General features: G+C 42.4%; 1 protein-coding gene across 1 annotated transcript; it reads right to left on the bottom strand.

The window, feature by feature from the left end:
- Positions 1-8,340: 8,340 nt before the first annotated feature.
- Positions 8,341-15,761, bottom strand: rcn1 (reticulocalbin 1, EF-hand calcium binding domain). The gene is made up of 6 exons (XM_069657860.1): positions 15,308-15,761; positions 14,387-14,580; positions 14,118-14,296; positions 11,447-11,507; positions 10,941-11,140; positions 8,341-9,652 (listed from the first exon to the last, which is right to left on the bottom strand). The coding sequence occupies exons 1-6, from the start codon at positions 15,520-15,522 to the stop codon at positions 9,545-9,547; spliced, it is 957 nt and encodes a 318-aa protein (XP_069513961.1). The 5' UTR covers positions 15,523-15,761; the 3' UTR covers positions 8,341-9,544.
- Between the last annotated feature and the right edge of the window lie 8,153 nt (positions 15,762-23,914).

The following is a 23,914-nucleotide window of genomic DNA, read 5'->3' as shown; positions in this document are numbered from 1 at the left end:
GCAGCCAGAGGAGGAGGAGGACGAGGAAGAGGAAGGTGACAATATGTTGTGCCAGCTAGTAGAGAAAGAAGCTGGAGCCTGGTCAGCGGTTATGGTTCTGTGCCAGAGTTGCTTAAACGGTGAGCACAGCTGATGCCTCCCTCGAGCGGCCGGCGTCAAAGGACTCCTCGAGATCTTCACGATGTTATCAGACATAAAAACTCTGACTGGGAGGGTACGGAACCACGGTTACCTGAGCCAAGAATACTTTTAAAGTGAGATGAGGAAGATGTTGATACACTCTTTTGGATATGTTAGTACACTTGCACTGGCTTCTTTTTTATTGTGTCACCTTGTAAATGTGCTGGACGATGTTAACTGGATTTAGGAATCGGACAATGTGTCTTTTTTTATTTCATGAAGTTAAACACATGACGTTTTTCTTTGGGAATGTAAACATCTTTTTTTATCTTACAGTATACATGATACTTATCAACTTGCTTTGTAAATATGAGGTGTATTTGCTTCCATTTATAGACATTCCGTTTGTATTTTCTATGTTTTTGTATGTTTATAAAATTTTGTCTCACGTTTTGGTCAAAGTGTGTGTGCGAGAAAGAGAGGAGAGGTGAGAGGCCACCTATGAGTGGAGGGGAGGGGGGTGACAGACAGTAAAACAGCACCCCACTGCGACTCTGACAGGGTGCAGGTCTCACCCTCCTAAATCTCCGACACACATCTTCATAACCAGGAACATCTGGACGGCGGTAAATCTCATTAGAAAAGACACATACCTCAGTGTCAGCTTGCTGTACCTCACCGACTGCCCCCCTTCTGCAGACACTGGGCCCCAACACACACACACACAAACAAAAGCACACACACTCAAGTCCCTTTCATTTTACATCCTGCAGCCACATGATGGCAGTATCAGCCTGTTTTGAGCCCATCATTCTGCCTCTACTTTAAACTTCAGCCTTCATAAAGTCCATGTCCGCCCTGCCCTCAGAGGTCTGAGCGGCCGCAGTGAATATGTTCACATCGACGCAGAGTGAGAAACAGGAAGGCACGTTCAAGAGCGGGCCCCGGCTTTATTAAATATGCACGATGTGGATGGAGTTGTGTGTCAGCTCGTGTGCGAGTCTATAAGAGATGAGATGATTCAGCTTCAGAACACGTGTTAATAAAAGATGAGTGAATGTGGGAAGAAAGAGCTGTTGCATGGCTCTGTGTGGGCTACTGATGTCACATACCTGGAGATGCCATGTAAACACGCACATACAGGCACGGTAGATTTAGCTGCTGGCTACATGTTCACACGTGGTTTACTGAAGGCATCCGCTCGACAGAAACACACTTTTCCTCAGCAGACCTCGACACTCCTGAAACTAACAGAAAGATTAAAATTCTCCTGTTCCAGGGTCACAGACGGCTCATTTGAAGTTGTGATTCAGGTTGTTTTTCAATCCACTTAATGGCTGCGAGCTCGTATCTCTGTGATGTTCTGCTTCTTAATCCAGTGCACTTTGATTAGGAAGTGCTTCTCTTTGTTCTCTCTCTGCAGGGGCGCCGGGAAGCAGAGGAAGATCAGAGGGACCACGAAGCTCAACATTTTACTCACTCCAGTTCATTCTTAGCTGCAGAGTCTGTGTAAAGCATGAGGAACCCATGAACTCAGACGCTGACCTCATGATCCACCTGATCTGCATTCCTTAGACTGATTTAGACAGCTTCTTATATGACATGGTGTAATATCTGATAACACTGCAAACGTCTGCGCTCAATCCCAATCTGAATGCATGAACACACAAACCCCACACACACACACACTCACGCACACACGCCACCAGATGCCCCCTCAGCTGTACTGCTGGCTGTTTGCCTTTAAGGGGTGTCGGCGTGGGTAATCTCAGGTGACGTACACCTGGTAACGCACAGCCCAAGACATCTGTAGGACAGCAGGCCTGCTAGCTTCACAGCCTCCATATCCAAGTGCAACCACACCAAGAAAGGGTTCTGTATGAAGGGGTTACCATGGTCACAATGAAAGCCAAGAAGAAAAGTTGCAACCTTTGTTTTCTTAACGGTTTACAGATAAATTAAGTTATAATTCTTTGCGTTTACAAGCTATGATAAGGGAAGATATAATTTTTCAGTATGTCTTTCCGTGACGTCCCAGGTGCATCCATCATAATCACAAAGCCAAAGCTGTGATTCTTTGGGCCTAAAAGACGCTGTTTAACCCCCGGGAGCTGGAAAGGTCACTGCACATGTAGCACACAGAGAGGCCTCTATGAGCCCCGAGGGACTGCTAACAAGGTCAAGGCCCCAGAGAGGAAACTTAACGGGGTTACAAGGAGGCCTGCATGCAAAAACAATGCTGCACCAACAGGAGGCGCTGTCAGGGACAGTTCAAATGTTAAGTGAAGCATGTTCGCAGTTGTATTCCCAGACAGCATCCTCCCCCTCCCCTCGGGCTAGCTCTCTTGTGCCGGGCTGCTGCTGCACAGTCTGAGGGGCCTCCGGGTTCTTGGGGGTATTCCCTGTGGTATCGCAAGGGAGCCTGAGGGGCTCCGGTGTGGAGGAGCTTTGGGAATGCAGAGGCCTTGGGGGCCTGGAGCTCAGATGGGGCCTAGAGGGTAAACTTTCTCACTCAGGGAGCAGAGATGGAGCAGATAGAGAAAGACAGCGAGAGGGGAAAACACCTTGAGAGGAGTCTGTCAGATACGCGGGCAGCAGCCGGGAAGTTCCCATGAGGATACACAGAAAAACACACACACACGTATGTACGCTCTAACCCAAAACCAATAAGTGGGCCAGCGTTTTAAATATTCCCCTCTCTCCTCCACCGTCCTGTCTTTCATCTTCTCCTCTTCTCCCCCTCCTGCTGTCTCCTCTATTCCACTGTAAGATATTAATGCCTAACAGGATTAGATGTGTCTCTATCATGTGAGGTACAAGATCACAAACCAAACCAAGGCCCCCCTGGGGAGCAACGGGATGGGAGGGATGAAACAAGGCCTCGTCTATCCTCTCCTACCCTCCATCCCAAAGGTATCCAGATGCTGGGACGCGGGGAGAGAGGACCGGAGAAAGGGAAGAGACAAATGTTGACAAATGGAGCGAGAGAGGCGTTTTGTCCAAAGATATCAGTCTCGCTGGGATGGCGTTGTCTCCACCCTCACTGTCCTGAACTCCAAAACATCTCCACTTTGCCCGCTTTTTAATTAAAACTTGAAAACTTTCTCCCTCCATATATCATTATAAGATATGCAGCAGGCTGTCAGAGTGAGTGGGCGACTAAAGCAGCAAAGTAAAAGCTGTTTGGAGCTGATTTTGAGTCATCCTGACCTCAGTTCAAAGGGCTCCCATTACTCCAGAGGCACTTACAATTAGTTACCAACTCACTAGGTTTATGTCTCCTAAATTGAAATGTATCGCTCTTTAAAGCCTCCTCTCTAATTGTGTAGTCATTAATGGCCGATTCCATATCTACACTGCAGTGATGGGCACATAAAAACTCATGATGATAGACGAGCACAAGTGCAGTTGTTAAAAAAGAGAGGAGGATGACTCTTCTTCTTCTTCTTCTTCTTCTGCGTCATCACCACTAGGAGGAGTAGAGTCCCGTGATGGCAGAGAGAGGAGGGATAACCACTCTCTCTGAGATGACATGAAAGATTGATGGATTCTTTCAAGCTTCATTGTCCAGGAGTAGAAACATGCAAGGCGCTGAATTAGCCTACATTCACATGACACGCACATAGGATCACACGACTTGCACGAAAAGCTGAAGGAAGGGTCTGCAAGTCATCAGGACTGTGGACAGCATTTAGGAAAATACAGAGATTAAAAAGCCAAGCTCTACTAATGTACAAGATTTTGATCTGAAACCAGGAAGAGAATCTTTAAATTTGTGTCTTTTACCTTGAAATTTTTCTGATGCATTTACTCACCGTACTATTAAATAAAAAATAAGTCCTAACCTGAATACTGGAGGGACTTTTTGGGAGTTGGTTGAGATATAGGAGAGAGAGATGAGAGCCATTTCCATTTTTATTGTTCTTATGTGATGATTTAAGGACCTCATTTTTTAATGATTGAAAAAAAAATCTTGAATTGTGTTTTAGAAGAAGAAAAATGTTTGTGTAGCAGAAGAGCCGGGACAGGAGACAAAGTTCTTTGTTTGTAATGTAATTTTGGACTTCCTGCTTATGTCTGACAAATGTTATACTGCTGCTGCCAATTTTTTATAACTGGGCTTTTATGTGAATGACACAATAAAGAAGATAAGAACTAACTGGAATCAGCCAATAAGGCCTACATGTGAGGGTTTTTGTAGGATGATATGTCCTCCCTTAAAGCTCCTGTGAGAAACCTTCGGTTCGTGTTGGTTTTGGCATCCCCTGTGGACAAAGTCGTACCTCTGTTCTCTGCTGATTTTGTCCTTTACATCCTTTAAGCTATAATAAGTAAGATTTTTCCTTGCATTTTGTCAATAACACATTCAAACTGTGCCCCTCCTCCTGGGCTATTCGTCACCAGAAGATCACTCTCACTCTCTCATGCGAGAACGCGCCCACCCTCTGCCGAGCTAACACCGACAGCATCATGATTACCGTTGCGCTAGCATGCTAACTGCTGGTTAGCTTTGCGCTAGCATGCTACAGAACAGAAAGAAGGCCAACTCTGCATCGCTCTTTCGCCGTGTTCGCCGGTCTGAATGGGGCCCAGTTGCTAATTTGAACCACTCCCACACTCACCTCTACGCTGTGATTGGCTCAGGGAATCACAACAGCGCCCCCGTCCTGAAAACGTCCCGTGCAAAGCAAAACAACAGATTAGATGCAGAGGGAAGGGTCTCACAAGGGTCTGCACACACACTCACCAACACACATGTGTGTTAATCTGAAAGTCTTCATTTTATTTTTCTAGGAAAATCCTACTTATTATACCTTTAAGTGGTGGTTTTAAAAATCTCTTTCTTTAACGGTCATGTGTATCACTATAACATTTCTGCCCTGGAAAATGTAAAAAATGTAATCGCTTCGTCTGACAGTTTCAGGCATTAAATATAACTATATAGAAATAATCAGTCTTGTCGCTGATGGTCTGCTTTGCTTTTGTAGGTCATATAGAGTCATCAGAATTAATTTCAGTCTGTTTCATAACCGATGAAAAACTCCTCACAGGAGCTTTAATGTTAGTGAAACTGCCAAATACCCACGGAAATAAATACCGACAACATGACCTCATCTAACTACATTAAAATAAACATTAAAAAAGATCTTCTGTGGGCGGTTGCAGCATTTATTTTGCTGATTCATACAGTTTCAGCAATATAACTATGATTTGACCTCCAATAAGAAGAGAAAGGGAAACCTTAGAGCTGTCATATCAAGGCAAATAACCCTACAAAGTTCTCATTTTGCCCAGTTTAACATTGTTTTCTAAGCAGCTTTATAATGAACCAGAGTGTACTTTTTTATACTATAATGCATTTCATTATATAATATGCAGAAAGCCTGTTATAAAAGCGTCAGAGAAGGATGGGTCAGATGTCCCAAAGATCATTAGAAACAACACCCTGGGCTACGAATCCCCGGGGAGGAAGGAACAAACACAAGAGATAAAAGACAAAGACGAGGGAGCGCAGATATATTCAGAGGAAAACTAGGGCATCGTGATGATAAGAGTCAGAGAGGAGCAGTGGGGGGATGAGGGGGTGGGCGGAGGGGGCTGGATGCAGTGTATAGTTTGTTATGCAGGCAGTTTAATTGTAGTAGTCGTTTTGGGTTTGCTGCTGTTAATTGCAGATATGGAAATGGCAGTGCACTATAAAAAAGGAGATTGTTGGTGGACAAGACTAAGTGAAAATTATACTGCATAGAAGGGGGTGGGGAGTGTAGTCTTAGACATTAATATTCTCCACTTTATGACCCTCCTCTCCCTCCGTCTTCACCCGGTTCTCACCCAGAGGGCTCATTATTATCAGTGGAGAGGGGTTGATCTACGCAGACACTCATATGAGAGCTGTCTGAAGGCATTACCGTACACACACACCCCCAGTGTGAATGATTAGGAACCTATCATAAACAGGAGGGGCAGGCTGTTAAACATGACCGCGAGGCAGGCCGCACAAGATCGTCCCTGTGCCCCCATCCGGCTCCGACATTTGGTTCTTTTACATCTCCGTGCACCACTTACACTCACCCACCTCCACTCACACACAGGCCGCGGACACACAGATGCACCCTGACACATGACAAACCTCATATGCTATTTGGAGGAAGTACATTGAGCTACTTAGTGTTTCGGGCCTCCCAATTATTCAAATGTAAGACGCAAGACTGACCACAAACTCTTTAGCAAGGCAATAGAGCAACAATTAGGTTATCAAATGGGCATTATGAGGAGCAGAAATAACTGAAAACTTCACATGTCACTACAGGCAACACCTCCACTTTGAGTTCTGCTCAGACCTGGAGCTTTTTGTCAGATGAACAAAGAAGGATATCATCTGTTAACAAATTTATACTCGTGGATGACGGTGTCCAAATGGAGCCACGCCAGAGTATGGTAACCTATTTGTGCTCATTGTTATTGCCATGTCGCCTTCTTACAAAGTTATTCAAACCTGGAATATGTCAAAGAAATTAATACAAAAGTGAAGCTAACAAATAAAACCTGAATATTTCATATCTCTCCGGACATTTCTGGCCTCTGCAGTGATGGTCCGAGTGTGTTTGAAGACGCTCCTACATCACAACAGACTAACACTGCCCACACATACATCGCCCTGTCCCCTTGTTCCTAATGAGCTTTATCGCATTGGTCCCGCTTGACTTGTCCTGCTAACTGGCACACATATATCCATATGTTCCACATGAGCAGGCAGAGGGGACAGGCTGGGTGGCAGAGCTGCTTTCTCAGTTACATCTGAGAGTTTTACTGCAACAGCCAGCAGCAACAGCAAGTCAGCTTAACTCCATCTCTGCTGTGCGTGTGTGCACACTGCAATTAGTCATGAGGAGTGTTAACAGCATCCGCTTGCTCCTGATGTTCAAAGAGTCAAATATGCAGACTCGAGCATTTGAAAGGCCTACACCCAATATAGCTACCTGTGATGCAGTATTTCAATGTGGAACTTGAACAGCAGAAAAGTATAAATTAAGTGCACTGGGACTTAAAGAAAGTGTGAGGAGAACTAAGTCAACCTAAAGAGAAGAAATGTACTCCAAACCAGAGAAACTAGCTCACAAGTTGTTTTAAATGTGTGTTGCTGTAGAAGACGAAAACATGGGGAAGTGTTTACCTGTAGCCAGATTTTGTAACAGTAAGGAGACAAGTAAAGTAGGACACTTTAATCTAGACTTAAGAAGGCTAGTTATCATGAATGATTTATATTCACTTCAGCCTGTCACTGTGAAAATCCAGAAATTAGATAAAACACAAAACAGAAGTTGCATTTAGGACTTTAAACGCTCATCATTTTTCTGAATTAAATAGTTCAATGTATAGAGAAATGACTTAATTTGCTTTCTTGCCTGAATAATTAGATTAGGGATCAATAACATGTCTGGAAGCTACATGTGAAGCTACAGCCATAAGACTATTAGCCTAGCTTAGCGCTAAGACTGGAAACAGCCTAATAGAACATATTTCAATATCTTTACAAAAAGACACATTATGGTTCTTGACATGTTCTTGTCACAGAGACAAACAGGAGCTAGCTTCACAAGCAGCAGACACCACAGGAAGCTACATTTAGACAGTTGACGGAAGTTAAGCTAACGGGCTACTTTTTAGCCCTTTTTTAGCTCCCTCTCTTATCATGTATGTATTATCACTACATCGAAGGTCAATCCACATTCTCTGTAAATACTACAACCTTCTAACTTTCATAACAACCTGATTCATAACCACATTTATCTCTGCACCTTTGCACTCTCTATTGCACCATTGTCTCCTGTCTATAAGTGTTGTTGTGTTTTCTTTAAATAATGTATATATATATTTATATATACATATTAATAATTTGTAAAATATAACTGTATCCATAGGTGTGTACACAGTAGTTTTTGTGTCTAAGTGTCTGTTACCTTGTTTAACCTGTCCTTGTTTTTAAGTTCAGTATGTCTGTTTAGTATGTGTGTCTGTATATCGAGAGCAAAGAAAACCTCGAGTCAAATTCCTTGTATGTGCTCACATACTATGCCAATAGAGCTGATTCTAATACCTATGTGAAAAGACACCATGTTAATGCACATGTACTGCCTCTTGAACAGCAGGAGCAGCCTCTAAAGGCCCCTCGTCTCAGATCAATGATGCTCTGCAGCTTAACACAAAAATCACAGAAGACTTTTTATTTTTTATTTTGACACAATCCATGAGCATGTGCAGTGTGGAAGTACAGACATGTTGTGTTTGTGCCCATGTGTGATGTGGACTATTAATGCAACTGAGGTTTGAACAACAAAGCACAACAAAACTGGAAAACAATGGAGGAAAAAAAGTTTTGAATGACATTAATTTGACTAAAATGACATGATCCTCAAATTCTGGTTGTAATTCCTTCTTTTCTTGCATAGTTCTATGCACCGATCAATCAAAACTTTCAATTAAGCAATACAAAAAATGTCATATAAAAACAACAGGCTGATTCATACAATATCAAATTATGTGGAAAAAAGTTAATTTATGTGATAAAGGAGAGGACACCGGAGTGACTTAGTAGGATGTGACCAAAGGAAACTTTTCTTCTCTTGTCTGATGTATTCAAGCTAAAAGAGTACTAAAAAAAATCCAACCTTGATTAAATTAGGCAGCTGTAAAAGTCAAAGTTCAAATATAACATCAGCAAAGGTCAATAAAAATGAACATGGATCATACTCTTAAGTAAACCAATAAATATATTTGAAACAAAAAACTTCACAGGCACACTAAAACCAAGGCGTGCAAAAACCATGCCAATAAACATCTGTTAATTAACAGTTCTTAAAGCACTTAACTAACAAAAAATAAACAAAACATTAAAATCATTTGGCCATAAAAACTGTAAACAAAGAAAAATAATTTCTGTCATGAAAAAGAAAAGTTGAACATGTATTTATTCAGAAGTTAATTGATAAATAAATAAATCAGGATAAAATGTTCTGCGCTGTAGTTTCACATTAACATCACTATGAAAACAGTGTCTTAAAATCCACGTAAAGCTCGGCATTCAGCTCCGTGTTATTGAAGACTATCTACACAGATCTCTGAGGCAGCAAAGCCGGCGACGCGGCTGGAAGGCACCATCGATGGAAAGTTGAGTCCGCTTGGCCCAGCTTTGCTCCTGAATGTCAGAAACAGAACCGAGACGGACCCTTTAGTGTTAGTGGTGGAACAGACACGTATCCCTCCTCTTGTTTGGTCTCTACAGTGTTCACTGTTCTGATATTACGAGGAGAAGACGGCATGGTGGTTGTAGTGATGACAGGAGGTGTAAGAGTTTGTCTTTCTGTCTGTTAAGACAAAGATGTTCATCAACCCTCCTCACACACGTCAGTCGAGCACTGAGGGCTCAGAGCTCGTCGTGGTTCTTGGTGAGGTCTTCTCCGTAGTTGGTGGCCTGACTTCCCACAAACATGTTCCAGTTTTCAAGGATCTCCTCTTTGGTCAGCTTCTGGTCCTGAGGGGGGGAGACGAGAGAGTTACAAGATAAGAAAACCTTCAAACAATATTGAAAAAATTTAAATATGTAGAAACAAAAACCTTTATTCATGTGGTAAATGTCAGGCCAAGGAAACAGCAAAGATGATCAAATACAGGCTGTATCGGCTAGATTAAGCATTTATTTTTAAACAAGTAAAAAACAGACCTTTTTGCAAACCACTGACAATTCAGACACAGTAAAAAACAGTGTCTTTGAACTGTGACAGCACTTATTATGACTGTCATGTGATCTTGTTCTTGCCTGAAATGGCACAAGATACATGCCCAAGATTTGAATTTCAATGTAAACGCCTATATTCAAGAGAATCTTAGTGTATGCTAAAAAGAGTGACATATGAAACACATTTTCAGAATAATCACTCTAAGTGTGAATAAGACCACATATACACAATATGACAGGAAGCAGATCTTAAAGGGGGGGCATTATGCTAATTTGAAGCTTCATATTTCATTCTGTGATACCTGTGGAGTAGCTTAGCATAATTTACACTTGTGCAAAATCCACAATTTTTTCTCACACTGGTGCTCTGAAGGCCCTCACACAGCCTCAGCCTCAAACGACCCAGGCAGCTCTGTCCCTTTAAGAAACCCTGCCCCTACAAGCCCACTTTCTTCTCATTGGCCAGCTCTCTGAAGCCTCACGAAGTGCTGCGTGTAGAAAACAGTGTCTGTGTTCGAAATGCCGTACTATATACTACATACTACCTACTACATACTTTATACTGCATTTGGCAGTAGTATGAAGGATCTTTTCATATTCATTTTGCAGCATGCTTCGCCAGGCGGAAGTAAACAATAACTGAGCGCTTCTTTAGCTATAGCGCCCCCTTCTGCTGGAATGCTATTGCTGTCCGTCATTTCAACTGCCACTGTGACGTTCCAGCGCTTTGCATTGTGGGATACAGTAGGCGAGGTAGACTGGTCCGATGCATACTGGAGATATTTTCCGAATCAGTACGACATCCGGGCATTTTTGGCATACTGCACATTTAGCTTATGTTTGCATACTGCATTCTACATTTTGGCCAAATCAGTACGTACTACTAGTATAGTATGGCATTTCGAACACAGCATTAGTGTGAAACCTGCCGTTCACAGCAGCCTGCAGACTGAGAGACCTGGGGATTACTCCAACATACTTATATGTTTTAGACATCAAACATTGTAACATTATATATATGTCTTCATGTGAAACAGCATAATACCCCCCCTTTAAACGAGTTGATGCAGGGCAAATGACGTACCTTGTCTTGGTCAGACTCGTACACCAGATGTCTGGCCTCGGCCTGGGCGTGGTCGTAGTCTTGAGGCATAATCCAGTGGCGGATTTCGTCCTGATCCATCTTACCATCTTTGTTCAAGTCTCTGAAGTCGGAGAACTGCTCCCTCTCAGTCTTAACCCAGTCTGGCTCCGGACCCCCGTCCTCGTGAGCAAACATGTCGGCTGAAAAGGGTGAAGGCAAACGACAAGAGGGTTTTTATTAAATGTTTACTTGCTCCATAGTCTTGCACCAGTCAGGACAGATGAATGCAAGCTATTAACAGAAAAACTAGACACTAAACTTTGATCAGTTTTACTGCAAATTGTTGATATTCAAAGCGATGCATTATGTTGTATTCTCACTTGTGATATCTTGATTATTCAGTAGCATACTTAAGGTTTGTGCCTTAAATGTGTTCACTTCACTTCATTCGTATAAAACATTAATGAAATTGATTGAATTACTTTGAAATAATTACTTAAACATACCAATATACTCATCTTCATCCACATGTCCGTCGCCATTCTTGTCAATGTCCTCCAGGGTTTCCTGCAATCACAATGAGTTTATGATGTCATTAAGGGGAGACACGGGGGTCAACAATGGTCAACTTTCACTCTGAGTAATAAAAGGGAAACATGTCACCCCAGGCAGGACGAGTGAATGCATGAGGGTCAGCTTACGGCCGGGCTGGCAGACTGACACACACATTAGAGGAGTCCCTGACGATGAGAGAACACCCTCCACACTGACTTTCAAAGCCTTTGCAGACAGTTTTCTTTCTCACATCCTGCATTTGACAGAGTGTGAATTTGACTAAATGGCTTCTCTAAGGCTTGCCGTGTGAGCTGATCATTAGTTAACAACCTCACACATACGTGTTCAGTAACTGAAATGCATCTGGGTCATATCACATGCACGCAGATACACAGATTGAAATCACTGTATGCATCCTTTCCTGCAGGTGAGAGGCCTTCTCCGAGACCTGCTGAATGATTCATGGACATGTAGCTTCTGTGGTCTAATAGCTCACTAATAATAAACAAGAGCATCCAATGTTTCTGTAACCACTTAACCTGTAAAAGGTCGCGTGTAAACAAGAAGAGATGTTCATTAAAAATATAGAACCTATAGACCGGTATAGACGTCAGCGACAGTGTGACAGATGTTCGTATGTCATCAGCATGTGAGAGGCACAAACTCAGCTATTCAGGGATGCGTATAACTAAGCTCAGTCGATAACATTCTTTTCATAGTGTATTACTATTTATTGCAAAGTTTGTTGAATACTTGGTTCTCATTGGTCATTTATGGCACCGCATTAAGTCCACAGAATCTTTTTATAAATCGAGATTTTGCATCAGAGTATTTATTTCTTTAGTAAGAATCCATTTAAATAGTGGGATCATGTACAGGGAACAAGGCGTTATATGGAAATCAGACCCCTTCTGATTGACAGAGGACAACTCTACTTTGTGTCGGGGTCATCATCCTGTAAGGGTTTATGCTTCTGCAGTGATAACCTGCTGGCTGTACATTGTCTCTTATGGGTTATGCTACGGGCTGCACGGTGGTGCAGTGGTGGGCGCTGCCGCCTCACAGCGAGAAGGTTCCTAGTTTGAACCTCGGTTTCTGTGTGGAGTTTGCATGTTCTCCCCGTGCATGTCTGGGTTCCCTCCGAGTACTCCGGCTTCCTCCCACAGTCCAAAGAAATGCTTGTTAGGTGCATTGGTGACTCTAAATTGGCCGTAGGTGTGAATGTGAGCGTCTTTATCTATCAGCCCTGTGATTGACTGGCGATCAGTCCAGGGTGTACCCCGTCTCTCGCCCTGCAACCCTGAACAGGATAAGCGGTATAGATAATAGATGGAAGTGATTCTACACGCAGACATATTGAATCCCTCAATGCTGTAAGTTTACTCTCATTGCAGTTTACAACACTAGTATTTATAATCCCATATCATTAAACTGGAAAAGCAACAACCAATGTTATCCAACAAGATGCTCGACCAACTAGTCAGCCCAAAAGTCATAATATAAATAACCCGACAGGCTTACAGAGGACAGCATGAGAAAAGGAAAGTAATTAGAGTTTTAAAAAAAACATTCATGGGGCGCTGGTTCAGCTCAGTTGATAGAGCAGGCGCCCCATGTGTAGAGGCTACAGTCCTCAACGTACTGATCACAGGCTCGACTCCTAGTCTGCCGATCATTTGGTGCATGTCATCCGCCACTCTCTGCTCCCCACACTTCCTGTCTCTCTTCAGCTGTCCTAGGAATAAAGGCAAAAGGCCCCGAAAAAACAAACAAAAAAACATTCATAACAGTTGCAATAAATGGAGGAACCTACAACTTGTTGGAGGCTCTGTGGAACAAACCGTATTCGTGTTTTCTTTCTACACGGGAGCAACACACTGCTGTCTACAAGCTCTGTCATTTATCAGCTCTCCTCGCCTGCAGTCATGTCCTCTCGAAGCTGTAGTGTCTCTTTCTTAGCATCATTTTTCCTCACATGACTACATAAGCTATCAATAGCTCATTGTTGTCTGCTTGTGTGACAAATCAAAGTTACATAAAAAGAAGTATAACCCCTTCATTATATAAGAAACAGGCCTCTTATTAGTCCCAGCCAGATTCCCCACCATCATCGAGGACCCCCGGATGAACAGTTCTTCGGTTACATCCGGTGACGACATGAAAATGAGAGATGAATAATTAACTCTGTCAAATGGGTAGTACAACTTTTATGAACAGAGCGGCATAGTGCATCACTGCTAACGTTTGCCACGCAACTGCTCCATGAAGCCAAATTTATATTTAAAGATTGAGTTTTAAATGGGACAGTCGGTCCCATCCCACTGGACCTGTTCCAAAAAATACAGAAACTCAATCATTTCCTGGCCGAGTTAAAGTTTCATTAAGGAGCTATCCAAAAGTAACACATTTACCCACGTAGGTTATCAGACGTATGAAACAGACGTCAGATCTATTCCTGTAATTAAATAATGTTTCTTACTGGAGAGACAGTTTACAAAAGTCTAAATTAAGATACTTTATGTGTACCCTCTACCAAACCTCCATGAGAAAAAACTAGACTAGATTGACTTCCACACCCCTTTCTAATCACACTTAATGACCGTGCGGTAACAGAGGGCTTACCAGAACCACAATATCCCTCATGTGCTCGAACTCCTCAGGGTGGAGGAAGGACGTGAACTCCTCTCTGTCTGCTGCAAGGTCCCCGTTCAGATCAGCTGTTTTAAACCTCCTCTCATCACGAGGGAGCATCTTCTTGAAGCTGAACTGGTCGGTTGCGTCCTCAAATTCCTCCGGGTTAGCTAAAAGGGCAGTAAAAACCAGGTTAGACTTAAACACTGACCGAGTTTTAAGGTTTAATATAAAAATGACATTGCGTGAAACACACATACCGAGGTAGTATCCGTATGTAGCTTGCTTGTACTCATCCCATGAAATCTTGTTGTCTTTGTTCAGGTCGTAATCTGTCCACACCTTTGCCACATTCTCATACACGTAACGTTTCTGGACACGCTTTATCCAAGCCTTGAGTTCGGCTGTGGTGATGTAGCCATCAGCGTCAGCGTCTATTCGGTCAACTATTTTACTACAAGGGAAGAGAATGAAGACAGCATTTGTTAGTATTACGTTTAATGCTGAATCATGATGAGTTGTCCAAAATAACCAGAAATACTTTTCTTAGGAGGCAGAAAAACATACACATTTAGTTGAACCATTTCTTGTGTAAGGAAGTGTGCTTCAGTGGGACTCCTCTAGTAGGAGGAGCAGGCAAACCCGTTTTAGTGAAAAATGCAGGATGTGTAGCTGTGGTGTATTCTTAGAGCTGGGTTGCCACGTTGTGATGTTACAGGGGTCCCTCCCACTCTTACCACCACAGGAAAGAGGCTTTTCCTTCATGTCTTACATTGTGCCAACTTGTCATCCAAACAGAACCACGTAGCACATGACGTGTACTGTAGATAGTGACAGCTCCAGCACAAGTTTTACTCAAACTCCATCGCCTACAAATGCTTCTTTAATGACGATGTATAATTAAGATTTCGGCTGGGCAATTAGCTCTATACGAGTGTGTGCGAACAGTAGTAATGCAGCTCAGTTTGATCTTGTAGACTTGCTGGCATGCACGTCTTCCTCAGGCATTTGTTAAACTTTAATGCGCTCAGCCTGCACAGTTACACGCAAGAGACTCCAACAGCAAAGGAGTGAGAGTGCCTGATTTACCCATTGATGCAACATGTGACAATAACATTAAGACTTTTGAAAGATAATGTGGAATCAGGTCATTTGTAAAGGTGATTGAGGTCCGTCCTTACCTCAGCCTGTCTTTGCTCTCCTCTGGTGTGAGCTGATCAAACGTCCTGGCCTCCTCTTTGCCCAGAAAGGCCTCATGGTCGTACTGGAAGCTCTTATTGTCTTCGTGCCTGCTCAGCTCTGGTTCATGAATGACTCTGTCTTTTCTTAACGTGGGCTTGCTTTGTACCGCCAGAGTGCACAGAAGCACGGCACACACGAAGCCGAGGACGTCCATCAGTCAGGGAGGATGAAGCTGAGACCACAACAGTTGTCTCCGCAGCAGGCCTGCTGCTCTACAATGCACAATAGCCAAGCGGCTACACTGTGTCGTCTCTTTCACCGCTTGTACCGACACTCTAACCTTTCTTCCTCTCTTTCACAGCGGTGTGTAGCAGCTGCATCAAGTAACCAACCAACAAAATAGCACCTGAGGTCCACTGAGAGCACCAACAGTCCTCACTCAAGCGAATTTAGGCAATCCTCTTCCCTTTTCCTGAAGATGGGATGCAACCAAACGGGAATTTTCTGCCGCCTTACGTACAGCCAATCAGAGTGTCCGTTTCATGCGCGGCCCAGCCTCCTCTTTTGAAAGGGGCCCTGCCATTGGTGAACAGGATGTCGGTAACATGATAAGGATTCAGTCGCCACGTTGCAAGCTGGTGCGCAGACTCAGCCCGCCGAGGAGGGAACGTGGGTCAGTCAGAGACAAGAGAGAAGAAATACAAGTTTTTATGTAATTGTTTCAGCCCCACCACCGAAAGAGCTGCGTCAGTAACACTATCTTATTCCCAGTTGCGCAAAATGCACCCGCCATGACAGTGTGACTTTACGTAATTGTATGGAGCGTACAGGTATGTGATGTGAATGAGTAGCAAAGGATAAGGGTTCAAGCCCATATTTGCCTTAATTACTAGCCCACAAATAAAATAGTCTTGTCTATTGAAGTTTTGTAACTTTAAAAAAAACGTCGAAACTCAAAAATCAGAATAATTTCAGTCAGTTGAAACAGTTGTCATTGTGTTTGAGGCAGTTTTCTTCAGACGATTACTTTAATGATATGCCACACTAATCTGCACTCAGCACATGGCGCAAGCAGAGAAAGCCCTAATGTTTGTTTTCTGAGTGAGAGTGATTTTACTTGATCCGTAATAACAGCTGCAGCCTAAATTGTTACTGTTAGGCCCAATGACTGTAGGCCTATATGCCTATTTAAAGGGACTGTAGGAAATTTATTTAGAAGTAGAGTCAGAAAAGTGTGAGGGTTGTGTATTTCTTCTGTTCGCTTAAGTTTTGTGTATTCGGGAGAGCATGATGAAGGGTTTTTAACCTTTTCTGAGCCCACATTTCTATTTAATTAACTATGTTTGCATGGTGGTCATTTTTGTCTACCACTCAAGTTGGGAAGCCTAAATGCCGTTACAATGTGGCACTGTTTTGTTCCCGGTTTGTTTGGAGAATCTGACCAACTATTTCATTTAACTGCATCCCAATTGATCAGCAACTGTAAAGACAAAACATCTACGACTCCTGTTAGACAACAGCTAACGTTAGCATTCAACCACCGCTTAGCTAACATTAGTTTGATGGTGCTACAGAATACCATCGGAAAGGTTTATATAAATTGTGAAATATCAACACACATCTTGGACACATTTATTTAAGTTTGGCAGTAAAACACACTCGACCTTTCCTATTATTATTATTATTATTATTATTATTATCATGTAGTCAAACCCTTAAACAGTTATGGTATTTGCCAGGAAGTGTTTGTTAAGCTTTCTAAGGGTTCTAATAAGTTGTCCCTGGATTTTCATCGTAGTTGCTGATGAATGAGGAAGCGTTGAAATGAAAATTATTTTTCAAATCCCTTGCGTCAATATGACTTAAACCTGGAGCAAAGCCCTATGGGAGTACAACACTTTTTGAGCCTTCTGAGTCTGACGTCAGAGCAAAAGGGCCGCTCTGTGAACACAGTGAATCCTGTTATTTAATTTCCATCGTGTAATGTATCATTAGAAAATTTGACGTATCAAACTACAGTATTAAACCATAAAGATGGTGTCTATGGCTTACCAAAGATCGGTTATTTTTCTTAACATGTACATGTATCTGTTTGTTTTAATTTATCATCAACCAGTGAAATAAGAGTCTGCTGTGTGATTCAGAGGTACCAGCTTGATCAATGTAGACATACACGGTGTGCTGTAACGTTACTTAACAGTATTCAGAGTACCTGGCTGAGGCGGAGTGATACACAGTGAAAAGTCCCGGTGATGATGTTCTGTATATCAGCACTCATGGGATTCCCCTTATCCAATCAGATTAGTTGGTTGGAACTAACTGTTGTATAAATAAAAATATCATCAACTTATACAGGAGAACATACTTAGCCTCATGCCTTACTGTGAACCCAAAGGACCACTGTGGGAAGTTGTTTTCTACTAGAGCTACTTTTGAGTTCCCTCAAAACACATTTAAATCCCCTTGCGACTTTTTTGCATTCCCCCTGATTCATAAGATCAGATATTGTGTGTGATCAGTCTAGCTTTAGTACTCTGCTAATTTAGGGAAATCTCTGCAAACACTACAGAAAGAAGAGATTATCTGACACTTTGTATGATGAATTTACTGCTGCTTACTCCTTTCATGACAGTGTACAGTGACTTGCTGTGAGCACAGCTGCAGCAGCTCTGCCTGGCTGTGCGGAGTGAAGCTGTCCTGTGACTATTTTGAACTGTGTTACCAATACAAAGCAGGAGTTCAATAATATAGTATAAACACTGAAAGAGCACAAAAATGCCACTTCACTGCACGCCCACAACCTCGCCATAGTATTAGGCCTACACCTATTATAAACTGATGTGTGACAGACATAATTATCAAAACCAATGGCCAAGCACTGTGTTATACATACATCTAATACACAATACTGGATTATTATACAGTCTAGTCTGTGAATTACAAGAAATTCATAGTAATGCAAATAATAAGTGAACACAAATTAATTTTATATAAAAGAAACAAATGTACATCCTAAGAAAACTCCCACTGTGAGCCTTCAGGGGCACCGTAGGGTCTTGCTTTTTCTGAGCTTCCCTTTTTAACTTGGTTATTTCTGTGCAGTTCTTTAGTAAAGTTTGTTTCAAATATATGAAAGGGAGAAATGTAATCGCATGTCCTCAAGGATAACTGTTATCTAGGACTCATTTCCACTGCTGTGTGTGCTGTAAAGAGAGCAGAGATGCAGCAGTCCATGTCACATCTAAAAAGGGCTGCTGAGAGACGTCATGTCACCAGCAAACCAATGCAACCAACCACTAACTAACATGAACCATCTATCAGATGACTCCAAGTCAAACAGACATTCAACTTATGGGTAGGATGATAAGCTTCCACTTTTTTTTAAGCCATAGTGTGAACGTCTTTTTAAAACTGGAGCACATATCACTTTTCCCAGAGTGTTTTAAGTGAACTTATTCCACTTCCTGGCAAAACAGAGACATAAAAGAGCAATTTCCTGTGTTATTGTTCTGACTTAGTGGTTGTATCATCAGCCAGGATGTGATTGTTGATCAGTTTCTAGTCCTGCTGTACCTTGAGTGATCCCAAAATGTGTATTTCCACGCAGTGATGATGATGAGAAAATTGATTAAGGTACATGTTAGCAACATTAGCTTTAGTCTATAGTAGAAGTTAGTGTTTTAATTTGTTAGTGTGAGAGTGAGGGTGGCCCTGTTTTGTTGATGCCGTGCCTAATACTTAATACTTAATATTTCGAGAAAGACACACAAAGAGTTTGCCTGGGTGGGGGGTTGTGATGATCTGATCCTCGTAGAGAAGACTAGAAGAATCACATTACTCAGACTCATCTCAACGTGCTGTAATGTGGACGAGCAGACTCTGTACCCTGGAAACAACTTGCTGACACTGCCATGCCTAATCCTCGTTTGTGGGCAGGAGAAACATGTACTTTGCCATTCATCAGTAGCATAATAAGCCAGCACATGGCACTTTGCTGTTTTGCATAAAGAGTACACCCCAGTTTATGATTATAAAGGGGCCCTGGGGCTAACTAGCCTCTTTATTCAATTAATGAATAGTTAATGTATTTAAATTAGTCCTGCCTGGTCAATTTGAATCAGTGTGTTGCACAGACATGAAGCAACACAAATGTGTGTGTTTTTTCTCGGAGATACACCTCCATCATTTACAAAACTAATGTGTAAATCAGCATCAACTTTCAGAAGTCTGTATTAAAAATAAAACCCTTGTAAATATTACAACTCAATATAAAATTTTATTTAATTCTACATGTTTAAGCATCAGCCACGGCGCTTAACTCGCCTGATTTGAAATCTGAGTTTTACCGGCTTAATGCCAGATAATAGTGGACGTTTTGGGGGTACGGCCCGTTTGTTGAAGGTTATTAAGAAGTTTGGGATTAATCTCAAACAATAGTAGCACGACTGAACAACTGCAGGCATTAACATGTTGGAGAGAGGAAGTAGTTGGGAAATGTGGCTTTCAACATGAATATTTCACTGAGGAATAGAGAGGGGAGGGGGCTGCAGCAGCTACAGGGGTGTGCAGTTAGCCATGAGATTACACACATTGCAGAAGGCATTTGGTTAATGTAATTAAGAAAACCCTATGGTGGGAGACACGGAGCATTAGTGTCCGGGATGTACAGTGGTGCCGTGGCCTCTTCCTGCCCCGCGCGCACAGACTGTATTTATCTGATTTACTAATAATTTCTGTTTAAGCTTGAAAAATTAATAAGAACATGTGACTATTTAGACTGATTTATGGAAGTGAATTTGAAGCTTACCCAAAAAATTACCAAACCTTGTGTATTGGTTTTAATGCACATTTAACCCAGATTGATCCTCATCTGAGGACAAAATGATGCTATGTCAAAGATATTTCACACAATATAAGTAAAAAAACAACCACTAACTTCTTGGGGCTTTACTACAAATGTATCCCTGTTTTGGTTGAAGAAATCGAAGGTTAAAGTTGTTCCTCAGGAATCAGACCAAGTGAGATAAAGTTGAGTGTGCTTTGCTCAGTTTCAGCTCATGGTAATAAAAGGCCATTGCTTCCGGCTGCTCCACTGCAGCTCTAAACTGGAAAGCAGAGAAATAAACTGAATAAAATGTTCTCATTTTTAAATGAGGATCCTCACAGAGTAGACTGTTGGTCTACCGAGCATTACAATTAATATTATTATGAAAACATTTCAGCAGTTGGGGAATACCTTAAAAAGTCTGAATTATCCTTCAACTCAAACTGAGCTGCCACTTTTAGTCGATTAGTGGCCACAGTTTCGTTAAGGGATTCATTTTTTCTCTCATTTTTCAGGTAAAAATGCCAAATATTTGTTGATTCCAGCCTCTCAAATATGATAACTTTTTATTTTTTTCCTTTTGCCTTTATTTGATGGGACAGTGAAGAGGGACAGCAAATATGGGAAGAAGAGAGGGGGGACCACATGCACCAAAGGGCCAAGGAATCAGAGTCGAACCCATGACAGATGCATTGAGGACTTGGCCTCTGTACATGGGGTGCCTGCTCTACCAACTTAGCTGAACCAGCGCCGCAGTTTTGGGCTTTTTGTCGAGCGAAACTACTTTCGAAGACATCTCCTTGGGCTTTAGTGAATAATAACAAACCTTATTCTAAATTGCGTAACCTTTTTATAGTGTAAGCATGTATTAATTGAGAAAATAATTGACAGATTGTTTGATAATGGAAATAATGTGGCCTTAAAATCAAGAGAGAAAAGGTGTAAATTCTGCCTAAAATGCGTCTTTTGTCCAAAATTCTCTTAAGCTGTTGCATACGAGATGCTAACATAACTAAGATAGAGCAGAACTAAAAGTTAGAGATATCACTTACTGACCAACAACAAATGACTGTTATCAATTATACCTGGGTGCTGATTAACAAGACGAGACCAACATCACCCTTCTGGAGAAAGAACTTGGCACGATTATATTTTAATGTGACCTTTCAAACTAAAATGTCTTTAGTTTTTATTCACTCTGCTTTTTTAAGGGAACATTTTTCCTCCACTTCCTTGAACAAATAGTTCAGTTGGCTGAAGTGTGTCGGTGGGATTTCCCGGTGCTGTTTCTTTACGAGTATAAGTTTCGTGTCACCTTTTCTACGACGGTCAGGTTTTAGGTCGGTGTAGGAGTTGAAAATATTGATTTGGTCGAACAATAACGGGAATATAGAGTCTCTCATCAGACAATTACTCCCCACAATTTCCCTCTCCCTTGTGAATTTTCATAGTTCTAATAACTCACCGCCCCTACTATTCTGGATAGATTAATAAACTTCTCATCGCTGCCACAAAGGAGAAAAGAAACCTTTGCTCTGTTTAATGACAACTGTAAAGTGGAGGCAATCATGGGATGCCTCCCATGACATTTCCCCGTTCCTGTCCGCTCCACTTATCTTAGACAAATGGCCGTGCCAGGCCACTATCGAGATGAAGCGTTTTCCCCGAGTCATTACGTCTGTCACCGGGGCCATTTCCATATTGAAAAATCTGAAACAATAAACGACGCCTGAGCCTTTAATAACTGTGAAGGAATCATATTTGGAAAATTGCATTGAAGCAATAACCTTTTCTCCCTGTAATTAGATGACAGAGAGGTCCTGGTTTTAATTAAGTCAGCAATTTATAGTCGCACAGCCATACCTCAGCGTGCTGATTAGTATAGGAGGGATCACAGAACAGCGTTGCCTCAATTTGAACAGATTTGATCTAGTAATTACTGTGTTATATGGCAAAGGCCGCAGCCAGTCTCAGACTCCAGACTCTGAGGATGCAGCGCTCCGTGAAGCATGGCCCTTCTTCCCATCGTTACTCGAGCTGCAAATATGTGGCGAGCAAGTGTCTGTCTGAATAGGTCTTCAAAGGGGGTCATCAACAGAGGACATAATGTTTGAGGAGGCATATTAAGGTGGAATTGTGAATTTGAGGCCCTGTTTGTGTGTGAGTGAGTGTGCAGGGGGGGGGTTTGTTTGGGCGCAGCATCATTTTATGCCGCTTCTTAATTGATCCCATTGGTCACTGTTAAACGTTAACATTTGCACGAGGGGGCAGAACAGTTAAGGATGCTGTTTTAGTGCTGTGTTAATAAACACGGCAATTTACTGTCAATTTATGTCCTGACAGGTCGTAATGAAGGCCGTGAAAAGAAGATTAGCTGGAGCTGTTACAGCAGCCCCGTCTGGGGACCGTCATCACGACACTGTGGGGACCAGCGCTTGTTGTGCGAGCTGGCGCCCTCCGGCTCTCTGTAGCCGTCCAATGATTGACATTAATGGTCCGGTTTTAGGAAAGAATGGTACATTTGTGTTCTCTCTTTTGGGAATATGACATTTATCACTTTTACAGACATGCGTCTATAGGCGATCAGAACAATGGCACATGGCAGCCCCCTTGACACATCATTAGTGACATCAAACAGAGGCTTGTGATCTGTGCTGCTAATTTCATTAGCTTCTCCGGCTAACCATATAAGTGTTACAATGAGGTGAAGGTGTGAAAGAGATTTCTGGTTGCCTTGTTTTATCTTCGCCGACTGCCTTATCTCTCTACCTTAATGTTCCTTTGTTTTAGCTAAAACATTTTAAAGTTGGCAAAATAATAATCTGTAACAAATGTTACACGATATGACAAGTAATTGAGAGCAGGATGATCTTTAAAACACAACAGGAAGTGCACACACCTGGCAGATCTCACAATAACAATGCTGCCTCCATCAGGACCTCTCCTACTCTAAGACATGCAAATCCCAGAGGCCTAATGAGAGAATGGGGTTAATTAATCCTAGAGGACATCTCAGATTGAGAAGAGGGGCTCCTCATCCCCCCAGATCTCCCCTCCATAAAGGTCATATTTCACAATAAGAGTCCAACGCATGTGTTGCCCCTCTGTGGACTCCTCATCCTCTCCCTCAAAACATCTAATTCGATCTCCCTCCTTCAATCAGCGTCGCCCGAGAACAGACCCTGGGACACGCTGGGACATTAAGTGCTAATACTAAACGCCGTCCCCGGGCTTTGAATCATCCATAGATCTGTGACAAAGCGCCCTCAGAGGCGATGGAGTCTGGTGCTAAACGCCTGCCACTGGCTAAACATCATTTGTGTGCTGATGCTAGATGCTAAAGACTGACTCCGGGCCTTGGCTGCGTGACTGCGGCCTGTGATTTATGGGTCATCATTTGGGTGACATTTTCCTCTGGTGCAACATCCGAGGCAGTTGGCATTACAATACTTTCTTTACACCTTCTCTGCGCTGTTTGAGGGAAGCTGTACTCAAGTGTGTGCATGTGCTGCGGACGTCATTTTTCGGCCTGTAGTGTGCTGTTGCTGCAGGGTCATAGTGTAGCAGAGGATGCAGACGTGCACGGCCACATTGACTTATTCTATGTGATCCAAAGAGGTTTTTCTCTATAGACGAATGAAACTTGTTCTTATTGGAGTGCTGAAACAAGAGATCAATGTCAGATCTATGGGAAAACTTAGAGTTTGTTTGATACTGACTCTAGTGTCGGTATTGGTCTCCAATACTGCATTAAATGCAGCCTCAGGTATGGGCGAGTATA

The sequence above is a fragment of the Semicossyphus pulcher genome, unplaced genomic scaffold, assembly GCF_022749685.1.
Source record: "Semicossyphus pulcher isolate SPU_LCO1_2020_fin unplaced genomic scaffold, fSemPul1.0.p SCAF_1, whole genome shotgun sequence".
In the NCBI taxonomy this organism is placed as follows: domain Eukaryota; kingdom Metazoa; phylum Chordata; class Actinopteri; order Labriformes; family Labridae; genus Semicossyphus; species Semicossyphus pulcher.
The sequence above is the reverse complement of the archived record's forward strand: the minus strand, read 5'-3'. Positions and strand labels throughout refer to the sequence as shown.